The sequence below is a fragment of the Muscardinus avellanarius genome (genome assembly GCF_963383645.1).
Source record: "Muscardinus avellanarius genome assembly, chromosome: 16".
NCBI lineage: Eukaryota > Metazoa > Chordata > Mammalia > Rodentia > Gliridae > Muscardinus > Muscardinus avellanarius.
In genome coordinates this window covers 6,252,854-6,264,017 of record NC_137802.1, presented here as the reverse complement: position 1 = coordinate 6,264,017, position 11,164 = coordinate 6,252,854, and the positions used below count along the sequence as shown (strand labels likewise).

General features: G+C 62.6%; 2 protein-coding genes across 3 annotated transcripts in view; both read right to left on the bottom strand.

Annotated features, from left to right (window-relative positions):
• Positions 1 to 282: 282 nt before the first annotated feature.
• Positions 283 to 1,253, bottom strand: RASD1 (ras related dexamethasone induced 1; the record flags this gene model as incomplete). The annotated part of the gene is made up of 2 exons (XM_080712660.1): positions 283 to 839; positions 968 to 1,253. 2 exons carry the CDS (start codon positions 1,251 to 1,253, stop codon positions 283 to 285), a joined length of 843 nt encoding a protein of 280 aa, XP_080568786.1.
• Positions 1,254 to 7,100: 5,847 nt separating this feature from the next.
• PEMT (phosphatidylethanolamine N-methyltransferase) overlaps positions 7,101 to 11,164 on the bottom strand; it is a gene marked incomplete at both ends in the record, with an annotated part of 43,646 nt that continues 39,582 nt past the window's right edge. The window contains 3 exons of one of the 2 annotated variants that reach the window (XM_080712569.1): positions 7,101 to 7,158; positions 7,416 to 7,490; positions 9,927 to 10,038. In XM_080712569.1, coding sequence (XP_080568695.1) covers positions 7,101 to 7,158; positions 7,416 to 7,490; positions 9,927 to 10,038 — 245 coding nt within the window. The remainder of the gene's footprint in view (positions 7,159 to 7,415; positions 7,491 to 9,926; positions 10,039 to 11,164) is intronic. The other variant, XM_080712568.1, reaches the window with a different exon arrangement.

Below are 11,164 nucleotides of genomic sequence, written 5' to 3'. Positions count from 1 at the left end.
GAAGAAAAGACCTGCCCCTCTGCTGAGCCTCGGCCCCCCAACACCTTGGGGGTGGGGGACCCCAGCAGGGGGCGACCCGAGGCGGGGGGAGTCCCGGTCCTCCCCGTTCTCTTTCCTTCCAGCACAGATGACTGTCCCTTAGCGGAATGGCGCCTCCCCGGTGCGCCGCCCGGGGCTCCTGGGGAGGGAAGACACCAGTCCCCGTGCGCGCACGGGGCTGGCCGGGGCGGCGGATTTGACTCTTCAGCACAAAAAAAGGTCCCGCTCGGCTGGCGGGGGCTCCTAGCTGATGACGCAGCGCTCCTTGTCCTTGGCCTGGCCGCCGCCCGCCGCCTTCTCGCGGATGTACAGGAGGTCGCTGTGCACGCTCGGCCTGCGCGCGAAGGGCGCCACGAAGCCGAAGGCGTCGCCCTGGCCGCCGCCGCCGCCGCTGCCGGCCCGCAGCAGCCTCTTGTCCCGCAGCGCCTTCTTGTGCAGCACGTCGCAGTACTGCACCGACACCTTGCGGTGCAGGTCCGGGCTCATCTCGCTCGGCAGCTTGGCCATGGCGAAGAGCGCGCGGAACATCGGGTCCAGGCTCAGGTTCTTCTTGGCCGAGACCTCGAAGTAGGCGCAGCGCTGGGGGTCGTCGCCCACCAGCCGCGCGATCTCGCGCTGCTCCACCTCGCGGTAGAAGTCCCGGTCGCCCTTGTTGCCGCAGATGACCAGGGGCACGTCCACGTTCTCCTTGGTCTTGTTCTTGAGGCACGACTTGGTGTCCAGGATCTGCTGCTTGAGCCTCTGCACCTCCTCGAAGGAGTCGCGGTTGTCCAGGCTGAACACCAGGATGAAGACGTCTCCTGCGGGGGGCAGAGAGGGGAGGAGGTGAGGGCGGCGGCCGGGGGCGCGCTGACCTCGCCAGACCCCGCGCCCCGGACCGGTGGGTGGGGGGAGGGTCCCCAGCCCGCGCCCCCGGCCCCGCGCTCACCTGTGAGGATGGACAGGCGCCGCATGGCGGGGAACGGGTGGTTGCCCGACGTGTCGAGGATGTCCAGCTGGTAGACCTCGCCGCGGATGGAGTAGAACTTGCGGTGGAAGTCCTCGATGGTGGGCGTGTAGGCGTCGTCGAAGCGGCCGGTGAGGAAGCGCGACACGATGGCCGTCTTGCCCACCTTGGACGAGCCGAGGATGACCATGCGGTAGCAGTTCTTGGCCGGGATGCTCAGCTCCGAGTCGCTCGGGCACATCTTCTTGATCATCGCGGCCAGTTTCATTGGGCAGAGGGGCCGCAGGGCGGACGCGGGGCCGGGAGAAGCGCGGGCGCGGCGGGCGGCGGGTCCGAGTCCGCGGGCTGCGGCGGGGGTCTCCGGCTCTCGCGCACCGGCAGCTCGCTCTGGGGCTCCGCGCCCGGCCGCCGCCCTTATATAGAGCGAGTGGGTGGCCCCGCCCCCAAGTGCGTCACGCCCCGCCCCGCCCCGCCCCGCGAGACCTCGGCTGCCCGCCGCAGCCCTCCAGCGCCCTGGGCGCACCGAGGCCGCGGGCCGGGCTGGGGCTGGGGCTGGGGCTGGGGCTGGGGCGCGCGGACCCTGCGCTTTCCCACCTCCCCGGGGCGCCGCGGCCGTCGGGGTTTCAGATCCTGGCTCTGCCTCTGACCCTCTGTGACTTGGGGCGGGGACCCCGCCACTACCCACCCGTACGCTCGCTTTCTTTGGGGCTCAGTTTCCCCGGGGAGGGGGGATGACCGCAGCCTTTCCGGGGTGCTTATGTGGGTAGCGACTCTCCTGCAGGGCTCGGATGCAAGTCCCCAGCGCCGGTGCCCGTCCGTCCGGAACATGTTCCCCGGAGGAGGTGGCCCCGCGGCGGTGGCTTTGGCCGGCGCTCTCCGCTCTCCAGCAGCCAGAGGGCAGCAGAGGCCCCGAGGATGGCCTGGGGAGACCGCGGGCTCTGGAGACACCCCCACTCCCGCGCTCCACCGGCTCCCTCCTCCCAGCCAGAGATGGCTCCGTGGCCAGGGGCTGCCCCCGGACCCCAGCTCGGGGCGCTCGGAGGCTCTTCTCTGGACAGACCTGGGCCAGCGGCCCGCCCACCCCACGTAGCATTTTGAGCCTTTGCCGTCCAGCACCCCTGCTTTGGAGTGGAAGGGGCTCATAGCCGAGGAACCACAGCACAGCCGGTTCCCTTCTCCCGGCCTCAGTTTCCCGTCTGGAAGACGGCGATTCTGGCTCCGCGGTTGCAGTGGGACGGTGCAAACCCTGTAGGAGCCGGGCGTGGTCACCACCATAACAAAGCGTAGCGAGTGACCCGCGAGGCCCGGGCAGCGGGGGAGGCTGCGGGGGGGTTTGATCAGTAACCCGATCCCGCTGCAGCCCAGCCACGCTTTTGTTTTTGTGGCACTGGGGACTGAACCCAGATGCCTTCTACCGCAAAGCTACCCAGGCTTTCCTTTTTATTTTGGGCTTCGAAACAGGGTTGAGTTGCTGAGGGCCTCGCTAAGTTTCCAAGGCTGGCCACCTCCCTCAGGTGCTGGGATTACAGGCTGGGCTCTATCGTCTTGCTATGGCCACAGGTGATTTGGAAAATGCCCAGGCAAAAGCCGGGCGCGGTGGCGCACGCTTGTCATCCCAGCGTTTGGGAGGCTGAGACAGGAGGATCACGGTTCGCGGCCAGCCTCAGCTGCTTAATGAGGCCCTTTGCAACCCAGGGATCCTGTTTCCAAATAAAGAATAAAAAAAGGAGGGCCCAGCCCAGATCCAGAACACAACCCCGGCCCCTTCTAGTTGAAAGTGACAGTTCCTGCTGCTGGCCGACCGTGGCAATTCCTGGGTCCCTGGGGCTGCCACCCACCTCGGATCCTGGGTCATGAAGACGCCTTCCCCGAGTAGGTGAGGACACTAAGCAGAGTCCCCCACGGCTCCCACTCCAGTGGCTCCCGACGCCCTCTTTCTACCCTCTTTTTTCTTCTCTTGTGTGCGTGCGTGTGTGTGTGTGTGTGCGTGTGTGTGTGTGTGTGTGTGTGTGTGTGTGGTACTAGGGGTGGAACCTAGAGGCTTTCTACCTCTGGGCTATACTCCCAGACCTATTTTATACTTTATTTGGAAACAGGGTCTAAGTTGCTGAGAGCCTCACTCAGTAGCTGAGGCTGGCTTCGAACCTCCCTTCTCAGCCTCCCAAACGCTGGGATTACAAGGGTGCACCACCACGCCCAGCTTCCTTCCCTTTGTAAAAACCATTTTGGAAAAAACAGAGGGAGAGGCGAGAGGCGGGGCCTCTGGAAGCCACACCCCAAGGTCAGGTGGGCTGGGGTCCCCTTTCCAAACTCCCAGGGGACTGAGGGGGGGACGGGAATTGGCCGGGAAAGGATCCAAGGACAGTGACCAGCCCTCCTTCCTCATCAGGACTGCTGGGGGCTGCACGACCAGCAGGACCCTCCCCTGGGGCCTGCCGCCAGCCCCCCTGGACACCCGGGCCTGCCCTGGGAGGGGCACAGCGCGCCCCAGTTCCCAGCTCCCCGCCGCCGCGTCTCGCCAGGCCCCTCTGTTGCCACAGGGCTGGCATTCACAACGGTACAGGTTGTTATGCAACAGATAATTGCAGTTTTCTGTGCTGGGGCAGGAGGCCGCCCTCTCTGGTTGTAGACAGAAGGGGAATGTTTGCATCTCACCAGATGTGTTGTGGGTGACCTGGATGGGGGGGGGCTGTTCCCCCAGGCAGGAAATGTTGGCCATGCGGATTAGCGCAGAGGCAAGGAGAATTTAGAAGGTTCTGGAAAGCTGGGTCTGAGGGGAGTGTCTGAGTCAGAGCCCGCAGGGAGATGCACGCATGCTCCCAGAGAGGGTGCTCAGCACCCGAGGGCTCCTCCTGCGCGGAGGGCGACGGATGTAGTTCAGATGTAGGGTGCTCCTGGGTTCAGTCCTCAGCACCAAAAAAAAAAAAAAGTCAAACATGAGTTACCATGTGACCCAGCAATTCCGCTCCTAGGTATATACTCAAAAGACATGAAAACAGGCGGGCGTGGTGGCGCAAGCTTATAATCCCCGTGCTTGGGAGGCAGAGACAGGAGGATCGCGTGGGTTTGAAGCCAGCCTCACTGGCATAAGAGACCCTGTTTCCAAATAAAAATATAAAAATGGGTCTGGGAGTGTAGCCCAGAGGTAGAAGGGCTTCCAGGAACCCCAGTACCACCCCCCCAAAAAAATGTACACAAATATCCACGGCAGCGTTACTTATAATAACCCAGGGTAGCCACACCCAAGTGTCCCTCTGCCAATGAGTGGTTAAATAGATGCGGGCCGGCTGTACTATGGAGTCTTGTTCGGCAATAAAAACGAAAAGATATCACTATGGTTTGAACCTGGGCTCCTCCTCCTTGGGAAATATTAACGAGTCAAAACAATCAATTATGGTGTTCGGAGGGGAGGCCTTCGGGAGATAACTGAAGTCAAAAGAGGCCACGGGGTGGGGCTGTGGTCCAAGGGAACTAGAGTTGTATAAAACCAGGGCCCGCTACTGGGGCCTCCGAGGGCAAGATCGGAGCCTGCCGAGGGCTTAGGCCAGTGCCGGGGCCAGCAGCCAGCATCGGAGCCTGCCATGAGGCAAGGCCAGTGCTGGGGCCTCCGAGGCCGGGATCGGAGCCAGCCGAGGGGTTAGGCCGGTGTGGGGACCACCAAGGCCAGAATCGGGGCCTCTCATGAGGCAAGGCCGCTGCTTGAGCCAGCGAGGTCTGGATCAGTCCACCCAATAGCCAGGCCACTACTGGGGCCGTCAAGAGTGGGATCGGTACTTGCGACGCGGCATGCACGGAGAAATATCACAGAATATAAAAACCAGATGCTTCCCCTAATCAGCAATAACTAGGAGGAAAGGGGCAACAGGAAGAGGTCGAGATATAGAAAAGGCCCTATAGTGAAGCAATTAAGGTGACCAATCAGAGGGTATGGAATAGGGGAGGATGGAGCCTCTTTAAAAGCAGGAGGTACATAAACAAATGTATCAAAGTTAATCACCAAACAAGCATGGGATCGAGGGAGGGGGAGGGAATGGGATGGGGGCTGGATGAGGGCTGATTGGATGATGTGTGCTTGCATATCCTCTCAAGTCTTGTGTTCCAATGTGATATATGATTACAATGCACCAATAAAAATAAATTTAAAAAAGTAAAAAATAAAATAAAACCAGGGCCCGATGGTCTACACCTATAATCCTCGTACTTGGGAGGCCGAGACAGGAGGATCACGGGTTTGAGGCCAGCTGCGACAATTTAGAGACCCTGTCTCGAAAGGAAAAATAAAAAGGGCCAGGGGTAAAGCTTGGAGGTAGAATGCCCCTGGGTTCAATCAATCCTCAGTAACCTCCTTCTCCCAAAAAAAAAAGACTCACTAGTCAAACAGCTCCCCAGACACCGCAGATGGCAGCGAGGTTAAACATGCGAGAGTGGCCGTCCCCAGGGCGGCCCTGGGGCTGTGCTCGCTGCGCGGAGTCTGGTGGTTTCATTGAAGAACTGAACGTTATTGTCTGAGCAGCTGGAAGAGGGGGTCGCAGGGTGGACCCTCAGGGGGTCTACGGCCCATGGGAGAGGCCGGGGCCGTGGCGGGCCAGGCCTGGGAAGAGGACAGAGGCCTGAAAGCCCAGGTTGGTGGGGTGGACGACGCGGGCCTGTGTGGTGTCCCCAAGCCTTCCGCACTTGGCAGGGTGGGCGGCGGGAGGTCAGCAGGGGGCGGTGGGGAGGGGCGCGCAGCCCCAGCCCCGTTGCCAGGGAACCCAGGTCTTTGCCTTCCTTGTCTGGGCACACAGCCTGGCGCCCGGCAAGCGGTGCCTAAAAATAAAGGCACACTTAGCGGAGCTGAGTCCGCGGGGAGGGAGCGGAGGAGGATGGTGGATCTGAGAGGCTGACACCAGGATCACAGGTTGAGGCAGGCCAGCCTCCGCAACTCAGTGAGACCCTGTTTCAAAAGAAAAAATAGCCGGGCGTGGTGGCGCACGCTTGTCATCCCAGCATTCGGGAGGCTGAGACAGGAGGATCCGGGTTCGCGGCCAGCCTCAGCTACTACTTAGTGAGGTTCTTTGCAACTCAGTGAGACCCTGTTTCAAACTAAAGAATAAAAAATAGGGCTGGGGGTGTCGCTTGAAGGTAGAATGCCCCTGGGTTCCATCCCTAATACAAAAAAAAAAAAAAAAATGCCCAGCTGAGCCCTGGACAATGGCTCAGGGCGTTAAAGGGCTTCTGGATACTGTCCCCGTAGCCCTGGAGCTTGGCCCAGAGCTGAAGAAGACCCCTGGGGACCCCATAAAGGTGCGCGGGGCTGGGCCCTCCCTTTAGAGCCCTGGACCCCACAGGGCCTTAGGGCCGCCCGGCTGGCCCGAGGCAGGGCCAAGGGTCCCTGGCACCCCTGGATCATCCCCAGACCCACTGGGGTTAGGGGATCTGACCTGCTCCAGCCATTGGGTAAGTCCTGGGGGTCAAGGTGGCCCAGCTGCCGGGGCCAGGACCTGGGTCAGGACAGGAGAGGGCGTGCTGGTGCCTGGTGTCAGCAGGGGAGGCCCCCAGCAGCGGCTCTGGGCCGCTGGTGCCTGCCTGGTGATGCCCACATCCCCCGGACCGGCAGCTTGTGAGACACAGGGGATACCAGTGTGTGTCTGACCACCGGGTGGCAACTCCCGAGAATTATGGTGTCATGTCCTGAATCAGACTGGGGAGGCCAGGACTCCCCCAGGAAAGAGGTGGCGGTAGGACGTCCTGGGAGTGCCAGGCAGGGGTGAGGGCGGGTGACAGACAGAACCACGCTGCCCGAGAGTGCCTGACAGACGCCTGGACAGCCGATCGCCTCAGTGTGGGAGGTTCCATGAGAGGAAGGGCCGCCCCCCCCCAGGAGCCCTCCAGAATGTCCCCCACCGCCTCCCGAGAGCCCCTGAGCGGAGTGGGACGAAGAGTCCGTCTGGAGGGTGCTGAGGTCAGGGTGTTTTTATTGGTGGGCGATGGCGGGCGTGGGGGGGCGGTGGCCATATCACAGGTGGCCAGGGCCTTTCAGAGCCGCGGTTCCAAGGCACTGGAGCGCCCGCACAGAGGCGGGGAGCTGGCTCCCGGGGCTGGTTAGACAGTGGCCGGAGCTGGGCAGCCAGGCTGGTCAGCTCCTCCTGTGGGACCTGGAGGCCTTCTGCTGGTAGATCTCCGCGGTGAACGGCCTGCGGGGCGGGGAGGCTCTGCTCAGCTGGACCCTGGTCCAGTCAACCCTGGGGCCAATGAGGCCCATCCCCTCAAGCCCCGAGCTGCCTGGAGCCTCCAGGGAGCAGGAGCGGCCAGGCGGGGCCGGGGCCGCCTGCCCACCTGCCCGGGAATGCCCACTGAACTTCCCGACCTGTGAGCCAAGAGCCAGTGCCTGCAGGCCCCAGAGAAAGGCTGAGGGTCACCCACCCCGCCATCACCCACCACCCCTACTCACTCCTCATACAGGACGGCCACCATGTAGACCAGGGCCACCAGCGCCGTCAGCAGCAGGCCTGTGGGGCTGGCGTGCCTGTGGGGACAGCGTGCAGTCAGGGGGCCCAGCCCCTCCTGCCACGGGGCGACCAACACCACCAGGCTGTGTGTGAGCGTGAGCGTGTGTGTGTGGGGTGTGTGTGTGTGTGTGTGTGTGTGTGTGAGTGTTACTGGGAACTGAACTCGGCATTGTATTTTTTTTCTTTTGCGGCACTAGGGATGGAACCCAGGGGCATTCTACCTCCGAGGTACACCCCAGCCCTATTTTTTTCCCTTCCTTCCTTCCTTCCTTCCTTCCTTCCTTCCTTCCTTCCTTCCTTTCTTTCCTTTTTGCAGATCTGGGGATGGAATCCAAGGGCATTCTACCTCCAAGCTACACTTCCAGCCCTACTTTTTATTCTTCTTTTTTTTTTTTTTTTAGATTTTTTTGTGTGTGTGTGGTACTGGGGTTCCTGGAAGCCCTTCTACCTCCGGGCTACACTCCCAGACCTATTTTATATTTTTATTTGGAAACAGTCTATTAAGCCAATGCGGCTGGCTTCGAACCTGCGCCATCCTCCTGTCTCCGCCTCCCAAGCACGGGGCAGGGGGGATTACAAGCGTGCGCCACCACGCTGGGCTTATTCTTCATTTTGAAACAGTCTCAATGAATTGCAAAGAGCCTCACTAAGTAGCTGAGGCTGGCTGCGAACCATGATCCTCCTGTCTCAGCCTCCCGAATGCTGGGATGACAAGGGTGCGCCACCTCGCCCGGCTGTCCTGCCTGGCTTTCTAGTGAGGTCCTTGTCCCTCAGGGTGCTGACTCAGGGGCCCTCCTCATCTGTGTCCCGCCTGGCTGGTGCCCCGGGGTGGCGCTGCTCACTGCCCCCCTCCTCTCGGCCGGGCTTGAAGGGCGCCTCACAGAAAATGCGGCCCTGCCCTCCAGGGACAATGTTCTCAGGAAAGAAGACTTTTCTAGAAAGCCAGTCCGGGCCTGTGAGCACAGAGGGGCAGGGTCTGTCACCCAGGGCACCGTCCTGGGAGCACTTGTTGTGAGCGACACTTTACAGCTATGTCCAGGCCCTGGCCACCGGGCACCTGTGCCCGCGGCGCGACCCAGAGGACAGAAGCCGGGCAGCGCCTCCGTGGCCGGCTACACGCTGGTGACCAGCCTCTAACCTTGCCGTGCGGGCGGCTCGTTAGTGACGGCAGCAAGAAGCTGGAGCGTGTCGCCTCGGGCTTCCAGAAATAGCCGCTGTCCAGCTGTCCCCCAGTCTATCTCTATAGTTACCTCTGAGCCCTTGGGCTCCCGCAGGGCCTGGGCTGCTGCGGGAGAGAGCAGGGATTGCCGGAGAGGCTCGCCTGAGCCGGGGGTAGTGGTCAGGGCCCCTGCTGCCTGTCCCTACCTGGCCACTACCGGCTCCCTGGCCAGGGGGGTGCTAGGACACATACGCACTGCGGGGCCCGGTGTCCATCCACGGCCTCACACTGGCCGGTCTGTCCGTCTGCCTGGCTCTGAGACGAGGCAGGGACAGCAAAGGGCTGGGCCAGTACCATTATTACTGTGGCCACAGAGAGGCCCAGCATCCTCCCTGACCACCTCATGGAGACACGACACCAAGTACACACATGCACACGCACACGCATGCCCATGGCAGACGTGAGATCTGCCCTCACTGCCCCACTATGGTCACGGTCATCTGGAAGGAGCAGGGTCTCTCAGCATGCGTTGGGCACCCCAAGGAGAAGGCGGCCAAGAGCCGGGCCCTGTGGCCATGCGTCCCTGGGTCTGGCGCGTCCCTGCTCGGGAGGGAGGCCGAGTTCCCAGGGAGCCATGGCGGCCCGGAACCAACGTGGCCAGGTGGCTTCTGTCAGGGGTTGGGGACAGATGGGCTTGGAGACCAGAGGAGCTCTGCTGGGTCAGCGTCTGGCGGCCAGCTAATGGCTCGTCTCTAATAAGACCAAGGGCTGTCCCCAACCCAGCGGCCGCGCCTCGACATTGCATGATGACATCTTGGTACCATTTGTCTCCGAGAGCCCGAGCCCAGCCACCCTGGCCGGGCATGACCTTCACACGCGGGCACTGGGAAGGTCACTACTAGTAACACACTCACGCAGTCTTTCTAGAGAGAAGGAGGGTCACCACCGCCGACCCCAGCACAGGGCTCGGGGCACAGGAGGGCCGGCCGCGGGGGCTCCCGGGACGAGGGAACCTCTCGAGCTGGGCTTGGAACCACTGACGAGAGCGGGGAATACTCTGGGCAGAAGGGCTGCATGTGTGTGTGCCATGCCCCCAGCCATTTCCTCCCTTCCTTCTTTCTTTTTTGGGGGGCACTAGGGATGGAACCCAGGTGCATTTTACCTCTGAGCCACACCCCCAGCCCTATTTTTTATTCTTTATTTTGAAACAGGGTCTCACTAAGGTGCGGAGGGCCTCACTAAGTAGCCGAGTGAGGCCGTGCCGAGGACGGCCATGCCGAGGGGCCGTACTCACATGAGCGCCCAGCCCAGGTAGTTGGCGGTGCTCCCCCAGTACATGGGGTTGTCCACGACGTTGAAGGGGAAGGTGGTCACTCGCGCCTCCTTGAGGATCCCGAAGTAATCGCCTGTGGACAAGACGGGGCAGGGTTGCGGTCTCTAGGCACTGTCCCCGCCACACCACACTGGCCTCCAGGGGGCTGCACGGGGGCAGGTTCAACCGCATCCGGGGTCAGAGGCCCCCAGCCTGCCGGCCCCCAGGGACGGGGAGCAGGCCGCCTCCTCTGCCAACACCACTCCTCGCTGCCCCCCAGACCCAGCATGCTAGCCTTCCGCTGGCCTCTGCCTCTGAGCCTTTGTATACGCTGTTCCCTGTCCTGGGATGCTGGCCCTGCGCCCGGCCCAGAGAGTTCCTCTTCTCCTTGGGCCTTTCTCCCTCTGTGCGTACCTCTGGAGCCCACTCCCGACTCCACCCGCACCAGTGGCCCCTCCCAGGCTCGCAGTCTCCCCCTGGCCCATAGCCCCCGCCCCTGTGGCCCCAGGGGGCTGACCCAGAGGCCAGAGGTCACCAGACAGCCTGCCTACCCGCCAACTGGCAACCAGGCCTCCCCTGCAGGGCTGCTCCCAGAGGAGGAAGTGACCGGGCGACCTGGGTACAAAGGTTCGAGCACAGGCCCCTGCGTGCAGAGCCCACAGAAGAGGCTGCCACGCCCTTCCGGGCTCCTCCTCCTCGTCGACACCCCGGCTTTCTTTGTCCCAGTCTGGGAGAGAAACCTTCTTCATCTCCCGCCAGCAGAAAGTAGGCCAAGAGGCTGGACAATGGGCAGCCGCTGCAGGAGGGGCCCTGGGCGCAGAGTGGACCTTTGTCGGGGATGGAGGACGCCGGGGGCGGAGGAACCCCCGGGGACCGCAGGGGGCTCTTTCTTCCCAGAAAGCAGCAGGCGGGGGCAGCGGGGCCTGGAGGCTAGCGGGGAACCCCACCTGGGCTGGCTCCTGCAGGAAGTGACCACCCCACCCCACATCCAAGCCTGCAGGCCACTCGGGTATTTCTAGGCCATGTCCGCTGCTGAGGGCCATTGAGACACAGCTGCCATTGCGCCTCCAGACAAGTCTCCCCATGCAGCCTGCCTGCTCACGGCCCCCCGCCCCACCCACCCCAAAGACCTCTGCCACCCCTCCTCCCCAAAACCCTCCGTGTCCACACCCTCTGGCCTTGCCGCCCCGGCCCCCCCGGCCCTCCCCCACTGGTGGACC